This window comes from Hesperophylax consimilis, chromosome 23 (genome assembly GCF_061612785.1).
Source record: "Hesperophylax consimilis isolate HC1 chromosome 23, BYU_Hcon_1.0, whole genome shotgun sequence".
NCBI classification, from domain to species: domain Eukaryota; kingdom Metazoa; phylum Arthropoda; class Insecta; order Trichoptera; family Limnephilidae; genus Hesperophylax; species Hesperophylax consimilis.
Genome location: NC_142858.1, coordinates 21,426,663 through 21,448,192, shown reverse-complemented (window position 1 = coordinate 21,448,192; position 21,530 = coordinate 21,426,663). Strand labels below are relative to the sequence as shown.

General features: G+C 34.0%; 1 protein-coding gene across 3 annotated transcripts in view; it reads left to right on the top strand.

Moving 5' to 3' along the window:
- Shrm (shroom) overlaps nucleotides 1–21,530 on the top strand; it is a 198,907-nt gene that overhangs the window by 11,526 nt on the left and 165,851 nt on the right. For all 3 annotated transcript variants that reach the window (XM_089645844.1, XM_089645843.1, XM_089645842.1), the window contains exon 2: nucleotides 16,837–16,952. In XM_089645844.1, coding sequence (XP_089501970.1) covers nucleotides 16,935–16,952 — 18 coding nt within the window. In that variant the 5' untranslated portion in view covers nucleotides 16,837–16,934. The remainder of the gene's footprint in view (nucleotides 1–16,836; nucleotides 16,953–21,530) is intronic.

Sequence of the window (21,530 nt, the reverse complement as noted above, 5' to 3'; positions counted from 1 at the left end):
AACCTAACCTACTTAACCCAGTTAATAAAGTTTTTGTTTCATCACTTTCCATGACTTTATATAACTTTTTAAAGATGTGATGAATTATCACTATCTTGGTGATTGAATTAACTATTGCTAATTTATTAAGAATCTATTTTAATTATTCGCAATTCTGTTAAAAAAGGGGTTGCAGGACCTCAACGAATAAATTAATAGGTTTCCAAATAAACTTTTAGTACAATGCGAAGGTATTATCATGATGTCAGACCTTGTGTTTATAAAAATTCTAATATTTTCGCATTTCGTCACTGTACGAGTATATTATCGAGGCAAATTCAGGTGCATGAACACATGTTCCCATATATTCTGAATATACTAAAAGCTTATCAGGAAAGGGCCTTTAATCGCGTTTTTAACCGGATTCCAAATAATAAAAGATGTTAAAAAAATCTGCAATAATATTTTTTCTCCGTGTGGAAACTGTAATAATGTCCGAAAAGTTTGTTAAAGAAGGTGGTAGCGCAACAGGGCATGATAACCCAAAAATATACTACTGTATTCCCTTTGGCCGTGTAAATTTTAAATTATATTACATCGTTATGTTTACAATTAAGTGGTGAAACCATATGATCTTGACAGGTTTTAAGATTAACTCTAAAATATTATAAACTAGCGCGGAACCGTGAAAAGTCACCGTATATTATGATAAATTAAAGAGTTTGTGCAGTAAAAGTAAAAAAGTCTAAAAGTGTAAAAGTCTAAAACATGTATGATGCAGGGCCGGCCCTACGCGGGCACAATTGGAGCAGTCCGCTCCAGTCGCCGAATTATTAAGGCGCTATGGCAGCGTGAACGTCGGGATCACCAGTATGGCAGTGTAAAGTCGGGATCACCAGTATGGCAGGATAAATGTAATTTACGATGGCTGCCGGTATCGTAAATCTGTGTTCAAGGAATTCTGATGATTGAAAGATAAAGGTCTGCGATCTTTGTTGAATTTATTTGCGAGAATGAATTTACAAGTTAAGTGAACGCAGAGACGGTGGTAGTAGAGAGTGGTGGGTTGGTCGAAAGTTGAAACTAGAATGGCAGAGAGTTGCGTTCCCGTCCGCGCCTGGCTCTCCCGGGGCTTCAGACGGCGGAGTAATTATTTAGTGTTATCATATGTGGGACGAGTTAAAGTAGTCCCCATAGCGCCAAGGCGCTGAAATTACCTAGGTGACCGGATAAATCATCACAATGATAATTCATCACATAAAAAGTTTTATAAAGTCATGGAAAGTGATGAAACAAAAACTTTATTAACTAGGTTAAGTAGGTTAGGTTAAATTTTTTTTTTCATCGTTTCTAATGACTTTATATCACCTTTTAAAAGTGTGTTGAATTGTCACTGTGTTGATTTATCATGGAACCCAATACCTAACAGTCCTAACACATATTTTCATAAAAATGCAGTAGCAAAAATACACAATTCATCCGAATATTATTGATTACAGTGATCACCTACCTAGACGTTTATTGGTTTTATCAAGGGGCACCAAAATTACACCGGGCATTGTTTGGATCAGGGCCTGCCCTGGTATGATGTATTGTCAATTTTATTTTTAATGTAATGTTTTTGTTTCGTTGTTGTTGACAAATCGGAGAGACATCAGAAATTTATCTACCTAAAAACAATGTGAAAGTATCCGACAAAAAAATTAACATAAAGAATACATTTCAAAATAGAATCATTAATAAATTTAAAAAAAAATTTAGTTACTTAATTTATCGCGTACAAGATCATATTTTTGAAAAAGAAGTGTTCATTGAACGTGAATAATTTCACACAACCATCTAGAGCCAGTGAGACAATGGCATTCTTAATTTTGATAAATTGTGAGATTGAAGGTAGTGAGGAGGGGAAGGAGATGGGAAAGCAGAAGGTAGGGAAGTACCTGAATATTCAGATCTGGTCACGAAACACGGCTGTTGCAATTCTGAATGGTAGTCTTACACCTAGCAATGCTGTATCTTGAATGTGTATATATTATTTTAAATGTGTAATTTGTAAAAAAAAACAAATTAATCAAATAAAATTTACTTGCGCACGCCGTGATTTGTCGTGTTGAGTCGGGAGCACCTCTCAACCACGGAGGCCGTCAAACTACTAAAATTTCCCACATGACCTTTTATACTTAATTCTACCTCAAATTATATTGGTTCATAACCGTTTTATGGAAATAATAAATAAATTTATCCATGCGGCCACGGGTTTCGGAAACTACTCATTATATATTACTACGTTTTATACAGGGTGTATCGGCAAGTACTCGACAAACTTTAACAAGCTATTCCTTAATACATTTGGAGTAAAAAATGTTATGGGCGCTTTGCTGTCCGGTAACATTTTTTTTCCATTAAAAACAAAAAATAAATAAAAAATCCACACTCCGTCACTGTCATTTGCATTTTTTCTCGTGTTCAACAGCTGTTATTAGCAAATGTGTCAAAAAGTGTCCTCGCTCTTTCTTACACACTAAATAATAACAGTTAAAAATGAGACGAATGGTGCCGTGCCATTTCGTTGTGATTGTAAAAGCGCGCCAACGTAGGTACGTACGTACATTATTCAACGAAACTCTAACAAAATATTGCCAGATGGGTTTTCAAACTTTGACAAAGGATAAAACATTGGTGGCATGTGGTGAAAATATAAATAATTTTTTTATTAAAAAAAATGTTACCGGACAGCAAAGTGCCCATAACATTTTTTACTCCAAATGTGCTAAGGAATAGCTGGTTAAAGTTTGTCAGGTACGTGCCGATACACCCTGTATATGTAAACCTTTCGGAAGAAATTTTCTATATGTTAGTGAAAACCCTATATCAATCCGTTGCGTAGCTTAGCGCACAAACAGAGCAACCACTTTGTTTTATACCATTTAGAGATCATTTACGTGATGACGGGGCAAGTTAGAACAAGTTAAATAATTTATATGTAATTGAAAAAAATATTATTACATAAGAATATTTTTTAATGTCAGAATAATAATACCGCCTTTCATGGGAAGCGAACAGACCACATTACTCAGGTCATCTGAATCATTATGTTTATATAAACAAATGTGTAAATATAAAATGTTTATTATTTCGACTTTTGTAAAAAAAACAACGAACTTTCAATATAATGTAATAGTATTACATAACAAAACATAATTTAATTTTCATTTTTTCATTCTAAGGCGTGTTAAATTACTGCATTACTTGATTCAACGTGCATTATAATACAAATAAATAACGGTTCGCGTACACCGTCAGAAAACAACGCCAATATTTTCGCAATGATTTATTATTTATGAATTTGGAATTTGCAAAAATGTTTTTCCTCCGATATACTGTGACCAAATGCTTTTAAAATAGATTATGGGCCAACGCTCCCAAATGACCGTACCTTGGCGAATTGAATTCTCAGTTTGATTCCTGAGGCACTGCAAATATTTGGTAACCATATCGTCATAATATTATTTGGAAGTGCCGGCGACTGTTACTAAAAGAAATGTTCCGCGCGATATACATATCGATTTTTTGCTGATAATTGGTATAAACTTGCGAGCGGCGTGCGGCGGTCGTTTAATATTACGTCTAGGTATTCATGCGTTGTGTAAAGCTGGATATACACGACAGAGCCAAAACTCGGTTTGATTCAATTGATTTGAATACAAGATCCATCGAGCCGAGCCACAGAGCCTTGGCTCAGATTGGCCGTATGTTGCAAATTGCCGATGCTCTGTGTCAATCACATTTGGTGTGCTACCCATTGACTAAATTATCATCAATGGTGCTACCACATAACATAATTTAATGATAAGTGGGAAAAAGGCAAATATAGCGGTATGCCATTTCATTACATTTTGTCTCATCTCTCACCAAACACATTATTTTACCAAACCAAATAAAGAAATCAAACTTATTCCATTTACAGGTAACATGAAAAGTTTAAAGGTGTTCTAGCGAGAAATCTCATATAGGCAAAGACCACAGATAATGATTTTGTGGCCAGGGTCGACCCTATACAGGCGCAATTGGAGCAGTCTGCTCCAAGCACCGACTTGCCAAGGCGAGATGGACGCAAGGCGCCGATAATACATAACAACTGACACAGCGTTCTTGAGGTTTTTACTAACGCCAGGCGCCGTTTGGCTCAGGGTCAAATCCATATTTCAGAGTCTTAGTGTACGAACACAAAGAACGCGTGTTTCGGCTTTCAGATTAGCCGGCGAGTAAGCGGCCGACTGGCGCAGGCGCGCCGACAAGAATGTTTGTATCTAAACGTGTGAGAACGCACATAGTGAAGGCAGGTTCAGATTTATGTCCGCGCGATGGCGCGCCGAGAAGCTTTACCGGAATGAATTCTTAATTCCTACTCGCCGGTGCGGCCGGTTAGTGAAGCTTGTTTTGGAAGCTAGTGTCAAAACATAAATAAACAAGTCCTGTCAAAATGAGCGACTTACTAATTGCTGCTGTTTTTAACAAATCGCCGATTTGGGATAAAAGAAGTTTACATAGCAACAGAAATGTTGTCGACAAGGATGTTGTCAGTAAGGATATGAATGAAAACGGTACGAACAAAAGTACGAACTAAGAAAATTTCATAATAACCTCAAATGTCACGAGTGAAATAAGGTATATCAAAATCTTTCATTAATAAATAAAATTCAAAAATTCACCATGACTTTTTCTACTACCATTAATTGGATGAATACCAATTGTTTTATTTCTTAATTTCAAGAAAGAATTCTACAAAAGTAAAAAATCTTCTTCCGACGAGCTTGACATTTTGTTAAAACTGACAGCCGCTATCAGGCAACCGCGCAAATGGCGCGGATTTAACCGGCGTTCTATGTGTCCACAACTCGGCGCCTATCTTCTACGGCGGACTCAGGCACTGAGTGCTGGTAATCTGAAAGCCGAAACACGCGTTCTTTGTGTTCGTACACTTAGATAGGAATCATCAATCTGAATTTTAAATAAATAACATTATTAAATTTCCGTAAATAGTTATAATATTTAACGAAAGGAAGAAAGGTTTTGAAAATTAAAGGAAAGAAGATTCAATTCGTATTTAACATTAAAATTAAATTATCGAGATCAATTCGAAAATATCAGGTAATATGCCAAATCGTAAAACCGGTCCTGATAATATTGGGGTATTCTGTAACTTGTTGGCAGCGGTTGTCCTGAAGTTGCCCGCGATTTTTTTCTCATAACTCGATCAATTACCGTCGGATTGACCCGATCTTTATCTCTGCCATTAGTAAGCTTATGTATGACACACAAGACGTCGAACTTGTGGAAAGCATATTTTAAATACTGTGTCATTGCCAATGCTACCAAGACCCCGCGTGCCATACTCCTGCGTCATACAAATACACCACCCCCAAACACCCCGCTGATTCTTATTCAATTATCTGACTGTGGATAGAGTGAAGAAAATGTGAGAAAATTAAGTAACGATGAAACTGTATTGTTTGTTTGTTTTTTCTTGTTGTTTTAATGTGAATTCCGCACAAGAGTTCCCACTGTTCGGAGCCAGCGGGAAGCGACGGAGATGGGTGTGAGGAAGGTTGGACAGTATCTACTTGGATATACAGGGTGTCCGGGGGGTAAAGTGCACTAATTTCGGGAGGTGATTCTACATGATGGTAGAAGTAAAAAAGAAACATAATTTTTTTTCGCATTTCCAATTTTTTTTCCAATAATATATTTTTTTTCCATACAAGAGTATTTATTTTCCCATACAAACAATTCAACGTTTTTTACCTAAAAACTTCCTTAAAACGTTGGTATTTCGAAAAAAGTTGGTTATATTTTTTACTTCTACTATCATGTAAAATCACCCCAAGAAGTTAACACACTTTACCCCCGGACACCCTGTATTTCTTATATATCTTTCCAAGGACTATTTTATGTCAGTTTCTATTTTACGTTTCAATAAGTAAAGTTTTCATATACACCGGTTAATCAACTGAGAAAAATTTCACCGCGTTTTTTAGTAATGCTGATAATGTTTGCGTTCTTTGATTATAATTTCAAGTAATGTTATAGATTTTTATAATGTCATTTTAGGTGAAGTTTCATGTGGAATCACCCCTCGAAATTGGTGTACTTTACCCCCGGACACCCTTTATAGATATAGCCACCAAGCACGACTAAAGTCATTTTAAACAATGTTTCGATTCTGTACTGGCCTTTCATTATTTGTGTATCAAAGAAAAGCGCCCGCAAAAGATTAATTAATTAACTTGTTATTTACATGGGCTTTTATACGATTTTTAAATAGAGAAATTTTTTGGCAAAGTGAAATCGCGTTGGACATGAGAACATTGATAGTAAACATGGAAAGATGCCGAACCGAAAAAGGAGTAACGTAAAAAAGTAAGGAATTTGTAGTTTTGGATCGAATTAAAAAAAAAAGCTTTATAGTAGTGTCTTCAGTTCTCACGACTGTAAGAATTAATAGAATTTTATATTTCGGAAACAAAATTTTATTTCTCTCTTAACCGAGTTATCAAATACCCTATTGAATTTAAAACGTTTTTCTGACTAAATAAAAAATTCCAGAAGTTCAGTGTCTGGAAAGCAATCTGATAAACAATGAATTATATAAGATATAATGACGTTTCGAAGTTCGAGTTTAGACAGTTTGAACAGTTTGTTGTAAAGCACGTTTAAATGTAAGTTAATACTCAGCAAACTTCAATATTTAATATTTGGCCTGCCCTTTCTTCCCCGCGTGTGCTCTTGCATATTATAACATATTATTATGTACATATATGATGCACTTACTCAGAGGCTCGGAGGGTATCAACTATCAGTTGGCTGAAGTCACCCGTCCGCGTCGGTAGTGGGTACGTTCTGCAATCACGTGTTATCGTTGCAACTGGTTCCGCGAATGTTGCAGGTTTCGAGAGTTTCACTTCCTGATCAAAACAGAATATCTAAACTTTATTCCAAATTTATCTTGACTTTGTTTAAACCGTACACATCGCCATCGGTCATGTTCCAGCAAGTTCTTTATTAAAAGGTAACCTCTTCTTCTTCATAAGTCTTTAAGTGTCGCCCTCGCGAGATAGGCTTCCCTCAAATGTCTGCATCAAACAAATAACCGACATTCGTCAATTTAAATCATCACTAAAAACATTTCTCTTAAACAAATTTCACTACACCTTTAATGAATACCTTAAATAAATTAAATACCTCTATTTTTTATATACATACATTTGTTAACATGTAATTGTTGGGTTGTTTATTTATTTATTTATACTGGGTTTTTACAGACGATCTACGAACTTTACGTGAGAACAATCCAGTTATAAAAACTCAGTTAACATACAAATACACATTTGTTTATTTGTTACAATATATGATCAAATATTTCAAGACCCCTCTTCCATAGAAGCATTAGCTTGTGGCTGGAAATGACAAAGACACAATACAAAGACACATTAATTTTCATATACCTAAATAAAGATTGAAATATAAAACAAATAAAAATGAAATATTCAAAATTAAAAATATATATGAAACACAAATATTATAGGAAAGTAAGAGACGCAAGTAATACATAATAAAATCAGTGCAACATATTATTTAACAATAGCAATTTTTTTTTCTGAATCCATAAAAATTATCATTAAAATTATCTACTTCAGCACACTCAATCTTATTATACAGTCGACACATTTGGGTGAGAGGGCTAAAATAGGCGATATTATTTTTGAAAATATTAAGGTGAAAAATGCTATGGTGTCTTAAACAATATGTAATATTATGTGTATTTCTTGGGTTAGCTGGAAGAAATAGGATGTAACCTATAATCTATACCATTTGTACTATTAAAAATATTTTTTTGAATTTGAATTAGTTTTGTGATTCGTCATTCTTCAATAACTGCAGAAGTAATCTGCTGTGTTTCTATTTGCCCTTGTTTTACTGTGCATATTTCTTCATAATCCTTCTGGCGTCAACTTTGAAGATAAGCCTCCCTCAAATGACCTCAGTTTAGTTACATAAACCCAACAAAAAAATCATTAACAGTCTATTGCAGAATATAATTTGCTGACCACGATATACTCTGTACGCGTTTTTCGCATGTTTTATTTTGTCGTTTATCTTCCGTCCACCTGATATTATAACATCCTGGTTATATTGCAATCTGCGATAACATCCTGAAGTAGTACATCCTGACTAAGCAAAATGTGGACTACTTAGAGTGATATAGAAGTGCGACAGATGCGTTGAATTTCACCAGAACACAATGTTCGTTGCTATCAAAATATTAACAACGTGGAGCACTTCGTTGTTGATGACATCATTGGCATTGGCTTAATTGATTTTGCAAATATAGGTAAGTATTAATAATCCTATGATATTCATTATGACCAGTTGGATGACTTCACTTGGTTTGTCTGGAATATTCTGACTAAAATGTCAAGCGATTTGTTGATGCTAAGAAATGATACATTTTTATAAGTGGCTTCTTTATTTTTATAAGTAGGTAACTTATTTATTTTTATAAGTGACTTTTTTTATCATTTCTGTGCTAAGGTAGTTTCGGGAGTTTGAAAAAATCTTCGTATGGAAGAACGGCCAAAACCAGAGATCCCATTGAAGAGAAAGTCAACAATTATTTTCATCATTTTTTTTTAAATAAATACATTTGTGTTGTTCAAACGTTCCGTGTAATATATATTATACAAAAAGTCCAGTTCAACTGCTAGATAACAGCTTGTCAATGGGTTCAACGACAATTTAAATATTTTAATCTAGATTCAGTACAATCGTTTTTTTTTTAATTAGAAAAAATTGATACAGAATTCATTTAAAAAAATATATTATAAAAATACAAAAAAAATCAACCCGTTGAGAACAAACTTTTTTTACTGTAATAGATCTATTTTAAAATGTCTTAAAATTTAAGCAAAATAAATTTAGTTTGATTGATTATTGAATCATCGTATTCAGGAACTCCGATCTGGTAAGACCGACATTTATTTTGTATATTAATTACTGTAACATCATTTTATCGATTTCACAGAAATGAGTAAATAATAAATAATAATTAACACCAAATTGTGACCAACAACGAGTCCCGCGAGTTTCCGCTATCAAGATTTACATTCATTCCCGAAAAAAAAGAAATTAAAATGGATAAATTCTAGTTATTGTTCTATTGTTCTATTTTATGCTACTGATTACTGTTTGTAATCAGTAGCTGATGTTTTACTAATATTGTTTAATACTCAGTTTACCGTTATAACTTGCTTTAAAAAAATATAATTTTCGATAACTAATAAAGTATATTCTGTTCTTAATATCCATGTAAAAGCCAGGCTTAGCGTAAAACCAAATAAATAAAAATGTATATTAAAAGATAACAAGATAAGATTAACAAAAACAAATTCTTTTCAAACAACTATTTTTCAGCGTGCTATGAAAATTAGTTCACACTTTTATATTAAATTTAGTAACGTTTTTGTTTGTTGTAATTGTAAGTCCATAATTTGCAGTAAATCTTGTGTTATACAACGAGCATGCACCACTATATTTCAGATTTAAACGTGTGCTGACTCACAATAATTATAAGCAACAATATGGCACGAACAGATAATAAAAAAATAGAGCTATGTAACAATGATTTAGGTATATCGTGTATATGTTTGTATTCATTATTACTCCGATTGTCTTATGATTCTTGATAACTTAAAAATTAATATATATATTTTTTTAAATTATCTTTATTTTAAAATATTATTTGATAATGTGGGCCTCACTGGGTGCTTTACTCTTGCTGAGGCCGCCATTGTACAATTTTATAAAATGTGATAGATAAATAAAATAAAATTTTAAGAAATTTTAACGAAAATTTGAAAGAGAAAAATATACGGTCACATCTAGGACTTGAACCCAGGCCTCTCGTCTTGCATTTAGTTCTAGTTGAATCTTGCCATCACACATAAAGATAGCAGTCAATATAAATGTGCGGTGAGAAAATGAAGATAATATTTGTAGTTCTTATTCGAAGTATGAAACAGTTATATATGACCGAAGGACAAAGGTTCCCATTAGTTTAGTTGGTAGAGTGGCGCCCCGGCAAGACGAGGAACCTGGGTTCATGTCCGGGAAATTTTCGTTTAAGAATCGCTAATGTTGTCTTCAAAAATTAAATATTACATTTTGAGGTTTTATGCATCAGGTTATTCTAAAATAAATAATAAATTGTTATGACAATGATGCTTTTGCACATAGATGTATAACTCTACGTGTAGTGATTGTAATATACTTCTAAACATGTAACCACATAGCTTACTTTTGCAGGCAATGTATAAAAGTGAGATTAGTGTTAATAAGATCTGTGTTTTTTTGTTATTATGCTTGCGGCGTGTTCGGTCATAACAAGAAATCTTTCAGAACGCAGCAAATTGAAGCGAGACGTGCGGCAGAATTAGCTAGGATATAATCAGTCATTTGAAATGGCCGTGAATATAGGAATGCTGGGTACCATGAGGGCCTACTTGTGCTACTTATTTGATTACCTATAGCCCACAGAATTATTCGTTGGCAACAGGTTGTTCAAATAAATCATATTATGTCTACCTACACGCTATGTTGCAAATAACATACCGTCGCGTCGTGGGGTTTTTAAATACAACGATTAGAGTATTAGGTGCCTAGCTCACATTGAATTGCTCGTGCACTACTATCGTGAATGATAATTAAATATGTATTTTGTACATCCCCAAGGCCTGCCTATGTCAAGGCACGCTTCTTCTTCTGGTGTATCCGCCTCTGAGGTCGCCTCTGTCCACGATCTGTCCCAATTGATCAACCACCCACTTTCACCTCGATCACAAGAGCATGTGATGTAAAGCCATAAATAAACGCGTCAGTTGTTAGCTGAGGCCGATATGTTATAGGTAACAGGCAGCTGGCCCTAAAAGGCTTCCTTCCCGAGAAGACCTTTAAGGTTCAACTTTGTAAAAACTGCGGGTCTAAGTTTCCAAACGAGGTGTTAAATTTATGACTAGGTGGTAAATGCTAAATCGCTTGTTAAATCGAGCAAAGACTCGCGGGTCCAGCGGCAATCGGAGGTAATGAATGTGAAATGTGAACCTATGTAACCACCGTCTTCCATATTTGTACTACTACAGCCCTGCTCGCAATGGGACATAACAGGATTGAGACCTCTTTTCTCTCTACGACTGACCCCGATAATTTCACAGAACGTTAATGGCATAGACTATTTCCATAGACTATTTCCATTTCCATTAGACTATTTCCTAACATAGACTATTTCCTTTGTTTCACGAATATAACGTTGATTTGCATGAATCTGTTGAGCTTGATGGTATCTACTTTGTACTATCTGCGAATGTGAAACATTTGTTCAACGAACCCTTCAATTTCAAGAATGAAAATAAAATATGATAGTTATAATAACCTACCAAAAGCCGTAAAGGAAACCGAATGTCTTGGTACATTTCGTAGGAAATGTGTTATATATAGATATTTAAAAAATATGATATGTATATGAAGGTACTTACCAATATCACTGTAGTCACCTTAAACCAATTTAACGTTCTCTTTTTTATTTTATTTTAATAATGTTTCACTTTTTTTCAAAAGAATGTAACCATACTCGGGTACCTCGTTCTAAGGTACCTGTATTTATTAAACAGTAATTATTTATAAATATAATATTTCAAATTTATGAAAAAAATATATTAAAAAAAAATTCAAAAGCAAATAAATCAAACGTTACAATTTGCAATGTTAATCAATGTGTCAATGGAAACGTAAATGGTAGCAGAAGACATGACCACCATCAAGTGAATCAGATACTTGAGTCGGGCCATGTCAAGAGTCAGAATAATAGAAGAGTATGTATAAGACGATGTATGAATGTGAATGAAGAATCGTAGGTGTCTTGACTTTCAGACCCTACTTCTGAGCGGAATTTAATCACTTAGGCCGAAGCCCAAAGCATAACCTGAAAAACGAGACACGAACCACGCACCTACACTGCATTCTCACCAACACCTACCCGGCTATATTAAACAGCCGCGCCATTGTGTAACACTGGAATACCTTCCGAAACAGGAACTAATCGAAACCCAAACGCTTTAATATCAAAACGAACAAAAGAATCGGTCAAAAATAATGAAAGAATAATAAATAAGCAAATCCAATAACAGTTTAACAATTTGATTAACGATACACGTTAATCGCCGCGATATAATGTAATTGATCGATTGCCATTATTATTGCTTGATGTTGAATTAAAACAAGTATGTTCCAGCGTGTGCATTTTTCATGTATCACGGCCACTAGGTTGGGCTGTCATGTAAGATGGTTTTTTGTTGTTATTTTCTTGAGACATTGTTCTCTCAGGGTTTTAAAAAATTGGGTAGACTAGAGCTTAACCTCATTTTAAATTATCTGATTCAATAGTAAACTGTTCTGTTATTATTGTCTTTTTATTAGTATTAATCCATTAATACGTTTACAGAGTTACAATTTAAGTCTGCAACAAGTCTACAGTCGTGGTGTTTGAAATAGAGAGTACGAAACAGTGTGCAATATAGTTGTGAATGATGAATAAGCAGGTGGATGAGTTTGTATATTTGGTAAGTATGTTCACGAGAGATGGGAAGACTGATAGAGGTATTAACATAAGGGTAAATGTAGTAAGCTCCATTAACAGAAGACTGAACGCAATTGGCACTAAAAAAAATTGTCATTTATCAGCTTTTGTGTTGGGATAGGGGGTAATCAAATATAGATTTATTTGGTTTTACGCCCAGCCGGGCTTTTACATAGATTTTAAGAATAGAATATACTAATCGAAAATTTTACAAAAAAAATTAAAGCATGATATAACTGTAAACTGAATATGAAACAATATTAGTAAAAAATGTAACAGTAACATAAAATAATATAGAAACAAGAACAATACTACAAATAAAAAATTCACTAGTTAAATTATTAGCTCATAAAAGTTTATACGAACAAAGGCATAATGTTCCATACCTTTATCAGAATCTTAAAATTTTCTCAGTAAGATCAATTCTGTGGTATAAAATTATATTTCAGCATATGAATAGCCCTATATACATAAATAGACTGGACCACACTTACAATACTCGTTTTACGTTAAATGAAGGACTAATTGTACCTAATCATTTAAACAAATATGGACAAAGAACACTGGACTACATGATACCTAGATGCTTAAATATGTTACCTGCTGAAATAAAAAAAGTACAAATGTAAAAACAAATATTATGTTGAAAAATTGGCTCGCTGAAAGAAATAGTTTGTATTAGAGTCTAATACAAACTATAGGTAGATACTATCACTGTTGTGTATATGTTTTTATATTTTTAAAACAAATTGTTATTTTTATTGTTATCACTGTTGTCATAAAGTAAAGTAAGTTTTTATCTTTTTTAAATATTTTTTATGTGAAAAGTTGCCATCGACAAACTACTGAAAAGTAGTTTATTGGAACTTTTCTATTTTTTTCTGTATTTTTACTTTATTATTTACTGTAATATGTATTTTTTTGTCTTGCTTTCTTTAAATAAAAAAAAAGACAAATCATTAAAACTACATTACCAACGCTACTATGATTTGTAGGATTCAACAAAGTACTGGTATAGATTTCGCTTAGTTCTATAAATGGAGTCAATAAAAATATCAATACCTAGTACCTTTTAACTTGTTGCCCAGATCATGTATCCTATTGGTTAGTCTTGATAGTTCGATGTGTATGTATTGCAGAAGTATGTTACATTTTGTATAGTGTTCCTAGTCGTGACATGAAATTTTATAGAGGCAACGATTGTAGGACTGTCAATTAAGTTGTTAATGACTCTGTATCAATATTGTCATGTTATTCATTACCCAAGACGTTATAGTTATTATATGTTATAAATCTAGTTTTATCAGTAAATAATAATTAAAAGTAATATGAAATTTTGGTCATTGTACACGATCAAAAGTAGAGTGGAATATATTTCACATTATCAGCATCTGAACCACGGCTTTTGACATAGGTATCCAATTTCGATAAAAAAGTTTTTGACGACTGAACCTACGCGTATTTCGGCCATGAGCGAAAATAATTCATTGTGTGTTAATGTTTCTTCCCAGACTTGTTGCGCAGTTGTCCTTGACGGACTTGTTGCGCAGTTGTCATCGAGGACTTGTTGCGAAGTTGTCCTCGAGGACTTGTTGCGCAGTTGTCCTTGGGGCTCGTCCCAGACGCGATTCGAGCCCACCTCGTAGTCTACGTGATAACTTCCAAACGCTTAGTTTTGATGAAACAATAAATTTAAGTAGTTTTGAATACACTGAAGTCACATTAAGCCTGTATAAGCGCGCTATACTATCGCTGCTTAACCTATTTCAGAATATTTTTTTATGTCATCAAATATGCTTTGTGTGAAGTTTGAAATATTCCTGTTCTACTAAAAACCTCCAAAAAGTGAAATCCATGAAATAATCTCATGAAACAGATGTTTCCGTCTGGATGTTATACGTCACGAGCTATGGAGCTTTGGAAAATCAACTTTAGTTTTTTTTTTGTTTTTGCAAATACCCCATTATTCGTCAATGTATTCAAAACAAAAAAAGGTACCACGTACCTACTTTTGGGCGATAGGATGTCGGATAGTAACCTTCCCAGTTGGACAGTCAAAGTCAATCTGTAATTTATTTTTTAGTATCTAATAAATAAAAAGAAGTCTCGTAAATCTTATCTCACACGTATGTATTATTAACTCTTCGAGCATCGGAAGGGCATTACTAGCCACACATATCATATGCCATTAAAGCCACGGAAGGGCAAAATATATATACATATACCCCGGTAAGAACCGGGGCGTCTATTAATTATGAAAGTATTTCATATATTTTTACTCTACAATGGCGGGATATGTGATTTTTTATCCATGGGAAAGATAAATAATTATTATTTTTCCGAAATTTTCAAAAATTATGATCATTTCAAGTCAAAATGTTTTTTTCGTTAACATCTTCATATTTGACATTGTGTTTCAAAATTGTATTATTTAGAAATGTCATTGATTTTAAATTGAAATATCTGAAACATAATTTTATTTACCATCTAAAATTTATTTACACGACAACTTTATGTATATACAGAGCAATTTAAAAATAATTCGGCAATAATTAAAGCATTCCGAAGAATTTCCTCGAGACATTTCAGCGTCGCCTGCATGTCCCAACGCAGGTAAAAATATTTAAAAGGTTGTAGGGTTGATGCATCGTTTAAAATTATATCACGATTTATTTAAATGAAAAATTCTCACTATAATTATTATCTGCCTAGCTAAGCGTTCCTCTCCAATGAGTAGTTATGAATAAGAATCAGAATCTTGGTTATGCGCATTAATATATTATACTTTCACGTCATATCGTTGTCCGTTGAAATATCATAACCTGAGAAGAATGCCTCTATTGTCTTCATTAGATTTCCCATAATGAGTTTTTCGCAACCAGTATCTATCTATGTGGCATATAGTATATGTATATATATATACGTTATGTTATCCACCACGGTTCCATGATAACTCAACACAGTGACAATTAAACACAACTTTAAAAAGTGATATAAAGTCATTAGAAACGATGAAAAAAGTAAAATTTAAACCTAACCTAACCTACTTGACCCAGTTAATAAAGTTTTTGTTTCATCACTTTCCGTGACTTTATATAACTTTTTTAAAATGTGATGAATTATCATTTTGATGATTTATCCGGTCACCATCCACCACATATTATTCTAGACATATTTGCCACCAAAATTAATTCGATAAGTTACTTCTAGAATAGTCAGGTAGGTTCTTCGCAATCTTCCTCCTCCCCATCTCCGTTTATTTCAACATCATGAGATACCCCTATACCTACTTGTTTATTCAGATTTGGTCACTAAACATGGATGTAGACATTTGGAGCACCGATTGGATTCTGACTGGTGGTCTAGGTCCAATGCAGGGTATGTTGTGATGCTGAAGGAACTGGGTATGGAAATGAGATGAGAAATATAAAATTTTTATAGTGTTTAACCCATCAGATCTGGTCACTAAATAGGTACTGCTAAAGACATTTCGAGCCACATTTCGATTCGGGTGAATTATGATCTCGCACAAGAGGCGAAATATTCAATTCAAAAAGAAATTAATTTAGAACTTTATTTGATTTTATTTATTAATGTAAACAACGGGCAGGGGTTAACATTAAAAATATAAATAAATAACAACATATCCAGTAAAGGTGTACATCGATCTGTAAACATAAAAAAAATATGTGAAAAAATAATAACGAGAACAAAAACAATAGACAATAAAGTTTGAGTGAAGTGAAGTCAAGTTATAACAAGAGATTTCCGAAATTTTGTGAAGTTCTGGTGTAGAGGTTATCGCGCATTTATCTGAATCTTGCTGCTATAGTGGATGCTGTATAGTCGGAAAATTTGCACAACAGGCTTGAAGAAGATTGAGTTGGTCCTTTCTAAAGGAATATGCAAAGTTTTGCTGTGTCTTAGTAGAGTTTCTATTGATTTTAGTTGTGGCCTAGAGGAGATATTCTACATGATAATTTATTGTTTTAAAGATATTATTGTATTGCCACAATGCTCTGTAATCGATGAGAGATTGATATTAATTACGTTGTTTATTTAATTCATCTTTAAATTAAATAATCAGCTAATCATGTGTAACATAAAATATATTATGGATCTCATTTGATGAATCGAAATTAAATGAATTGTTTGTTTGTGTGTTGCAGAATAATATTCCGATGGCATTTGGCGCGGTGAAATATTTGCTGAGAAGGGGGCGCCATGTCCGAAGGGGACAATCAATCCCGCCATCCTCCCATCAGAGATGCCACCACACTTAAAAGTGAGTCAATGCTGCTCAACAGATGTCGTTAGAATATCTCTGTACAGTATGGATTTAATACCCGAATGGTTACGAAGATAGCCGATGTTGACCGAGCTACAGGCGAGCATCTTCAGTAAGCGATCTTCCCGTTTCAGAATAACTTCCTATCGAACGGACTGTGTCCAATTATATATTCATTGTAATTACGTTACTATAATAAACATACTCGTAATCTCAGACGAACCGAAGTACTATTAAAATCTCTCGATCATCTTAAGTGTATTGCTAATAGAAGGAAATTAACAGTACACCACACTAACTAACAAACAAATTAACTGACAGAACTTTTACGACAGATGGAACGCTATGTCAGATTTAATTTTTGATAGCCGAGTGGTCCAAAGTGTTGTGTTTCCCCTGCCCAGCTAATGGGTGTTTTATACCATGCTTTTTCACACCGGTATCCCCATACGGAAACTATACATATAGGGGCTTATACGAAAAATCTTTGCTTTAGACGACTATTATTTTCATGCTTACGATTTCAAACAGATGTTTGCGATTAGGAAAAAATATATAGTTTAGGACGGTACTAAATCGTAAAAAATGGCAATATCAACAAAACATAAAAAAACCATAATAATTTATTTGCCTTTGCCGCTGCCGTCAGCAGATCATCAAAAATTCACACGAAATTCACAATATCGAATAAGGTGTAAACACTTACAGGGATTTATTTTTGCGGTATGATGCCATGTTGCGCTACCTCCTTCCTTAGCCAACGTTTCAGTTACGTAAACAATAACAGACAAACATATCTTTTCAATCTCGAATCGATGAGAAAAGACGACTCGTATAGAAACTGGACAAAAAAGCAAGGTTTAAAACGCCTAAAAAGTCCTCCATTATTGTTGAAAAACTATTTTACGTTTATTATTTTGGACTTCCAAAAATGAGCGGAATTCAAATATTGTCATGTTATTCGTATGTTGGAAATATTTCCGTTTCATTTGAAGATGTAAAAACCTTCATGAAATAATTATAATAACAATTTTAAAATGTCATGCTACTCAGTATGTAAGTTCTACGCATTGTGGTAGATTTATTTAATAATTTATTTCTTTAATTCAATTTGTACAATCTTTTTATTATATTACAGATTGCGTCGTTTGTAATTGCAAATACCTTGTAAGTGCGTTATAAGACTACAACTGCATTCAGGAAGTAAGTGGATCTCCCCACAGCTCTTTCACAGCCAGTTTTCATTACTAAGAAATTGTACAGTCTTTATACAATGTGAAACTAATGATTGGGAAGTGTTTTTTTTTTTTAAATATTAGTATGGTTGTTAAAATGCAGCATGCACACAAGTTCAATGCCACTGCGTACATAACACTAACTTACGCAACATTATAGCAAATTCCTCCATAGGTTGTATTAGCTCATAAACTTGCTGCCGACCTCGACATACGATGTTTTGACTTACGGCCTTATGTCATCCGCGGTTATTGATATTGCCTGCAACACGGTCGTGCGGTGTTCCCGACTGACGACTTACGACCCGTCTGTTATCCCGTTTGTTAGAGCAAAACGGTTCAACTCGAGATGACCTCGTCAGTCCGAGGAAGCACCTCAACAGCGACAAAATCTTAACACTTGTGGTGCATTTATGTGATGGACGCGTGAAGTGGATTGGTAAAGCTTTATGGAATATTATGACGTATTCTCTAGTGGATGGAACAATATGACAGGGATATCCCAGGAAGTCATGGCACAAAAAACAAGAGAAAGTGACGGGAGAGGGTATTTTATATTTTAATACTCTTGTCCTTCCCCTGCGGGAAATTGCTTTTTTTGTTTCTTAATTGAGATCTTGCCTAGAATAATAAGTGTTTTAAGTTAAAAGTGGTGAAGAAATGCAATTCAATTTTAATACATGACAAGAATTGATGCTGAATTATTGGAAAAATATTGTGTATTTCACAAAATGTTTTTTTTTCTCACTCTACTTCACCCAATAGAGCCTTATAGTAAACAAAACGTCATTGAGGTATGCCGATCTAACATAAATTCACACATGTCATTGAGGTATTTGAACATATCAGCAAATAACAATATGAATATGTCAAACTATTTACGTTGAAGATATTGCCGTAAGATCAACTTACAACATTATTCCATAAAACTGTCCCGATGAGTAAAAAGCAGCCTTAATAATTATTATTCTGTGTACTACTTCAGCTTCTTGGTTTTGATGTCATTCCAGATTAAAACATAAAAGGTTCGTTTTCTCCCTTTATTCACATGAATGATAAAACCATGCTCCGTGACTTTGACAAACATCATGCACTACAGCAAACCAATATCTTTCAAAGGCTGCCACAGACCTACGTATTTATTCATTGTCATTATCCCTACCTTAAAAAATGCATTGTAACATACCCAAAATTATTCCAATAATAACTTATTATTGATAGTTTTGTTGGTTGCAACATTATTCCGGGCCTGGGATCAGATATTTGGTAAAATTAGTTCATATTGAACATCACCATATTTAACAGTACTGTTTTGCTTTTCGGGCCTACTGAAGCAATAAACTGACAGAAGAGCATTGTTGGCGTGTTTGTATGCCCAAAATAAGGACCAATTTATTCTTTCTTTAGAAAGATCTATTTCATTGGCCGAGGAGTCAAAATGTTTTCAAAATAGTCGATAGTCGATATAAGTTATAATTAGTGAACTACCTACTGCAAATCTTAAAATTAGACTTTACAAGGATTTTATTTGTATACAGAGATTTTTCGATATATTATACCTACATATTTAAACCAATTGCGAAATTTCAAGAATGAAACGTATTTACATCATGATTTAAGATTTTCATCAGGGCAGATGTGTTATTTGAGGTTGTGATGAAATGTTCGTGAAAATCCCGTAAAAATTAATAGAGACGATGGAGCTAAGCTCAATAGTTCTTGGTATCTGGTAATTGACGGCTACACAAGAGCTAAACGAAGAAAACAACTTTAAAAATTATACGTTAATGTTAGCTCAGAGGGTTGGAGCTGGCAACACTGTATCACATCCTCATACATAAGCTCATATGAAAGCCGCATATGTTTCAAGTTGACTATCGGCCGCTCCTTCCTGAGTAAGGTTTTCTGCGGTTTCCCTTACTCCAACAGGCAAATGCGGAAGGATTCCCACAATAGGACGCAGCCAAATTTCCCCCCCGATCCCAACACAACACAAACAGACACGTATGTAGTATATGGCCGCCGTCGGTCGCTGGTTGATGATGATGCTGGAAAAAATATGCTATTTTAGTAGGGTTATTAGGTAAACAAACTTTTTCCCTACCGATAAACTACAAGGCCTCTAAGTCTATAAAAGCCAGGTAATATTTGAAACACCCATATGAGCTAAAAAATGTGAGGCGCATATGACGCTGTTCTATTTGTATAAAGAACATTAACTTTAAATTCAGTAAATTTAAATGATTCACACTTCATGGAAAATAAGAATCTAGAAAATCAAAAAAAATCAACCTCAAATAACACATCTGCCCTGATGATAGACACTGCAATGCTGTCTGAAACGTTGGCTAAAGAAGGAGTTAGCGCAACACGGCATAACACCCCAAAAACAAATAACAAAAAGTATTTACATCAGTTCAACAATAGTAAGACAGTGTTTCACTGTGGAAACAGGTTACCCCTCTATCATTCCTCCCAACGGAACGTAATAATATGTTCCCTCTGGGTTAGGTGATCTCGAAACCGACCAGGCCTGTCAGAGGTAACCGAGGTTAGGTAACTTAAATTTCTAGAGCAAAACATGACCTTTTATCGGTCATTACAGCTGTGACATCCCTTCATGTGATCTTTCATTTATAAGCCAGAGCGGCGGGGTGAAAACAATAACCAATAGCATCCCTCGCCCTAATTAGTAAGAGACGAAACGATGCGGGAATGAGAAAGTATTAGATCGAAGAACTACTGAATATACCTCTATCAGTCTTCCTATCTCTTGTACACCTATTTCCCAAATATACAAACAAGCATAATAACTATGGTTACAGACAATATATACCTTCTTCAATTTCTCTTTTGTTTTTGGGATTAATGCAAATCTTAAAATTAACCCGATTCCCGATATCCGATCGATCTGAAATTTGGCAGATAAACTAGACATTACAGCAGTTAATATACACATAAATTAATATCAATACCATTTCTGGATCTGGCTAGGTTGGGTTAGGTTAGGTTGTCGTCGACTCCAGTTTTAGGTAGGAAGGTTCAATCTTCAATCAAAACAAAAAATATTCGTTTTAAATTGTAGAAGACATTTTAAAAATATGTATTTACATTAATAAAACTTTATTTTTTACGGATTGATTTTTTATTCACATAATATATGATCAATTATTGTTTTAGACTTGAGTTCTTGTATGTAGGAATTCGTATGTTTACGGTTCTTTTATGTTCATTACCATCATTAAATAATATGCATTTCGTTATACGGCATCATTATAGTATTCTACAATGCCAAGCATTCTTCACTCATTAGTTCATTTGAGATTCCCATAAACTTTGT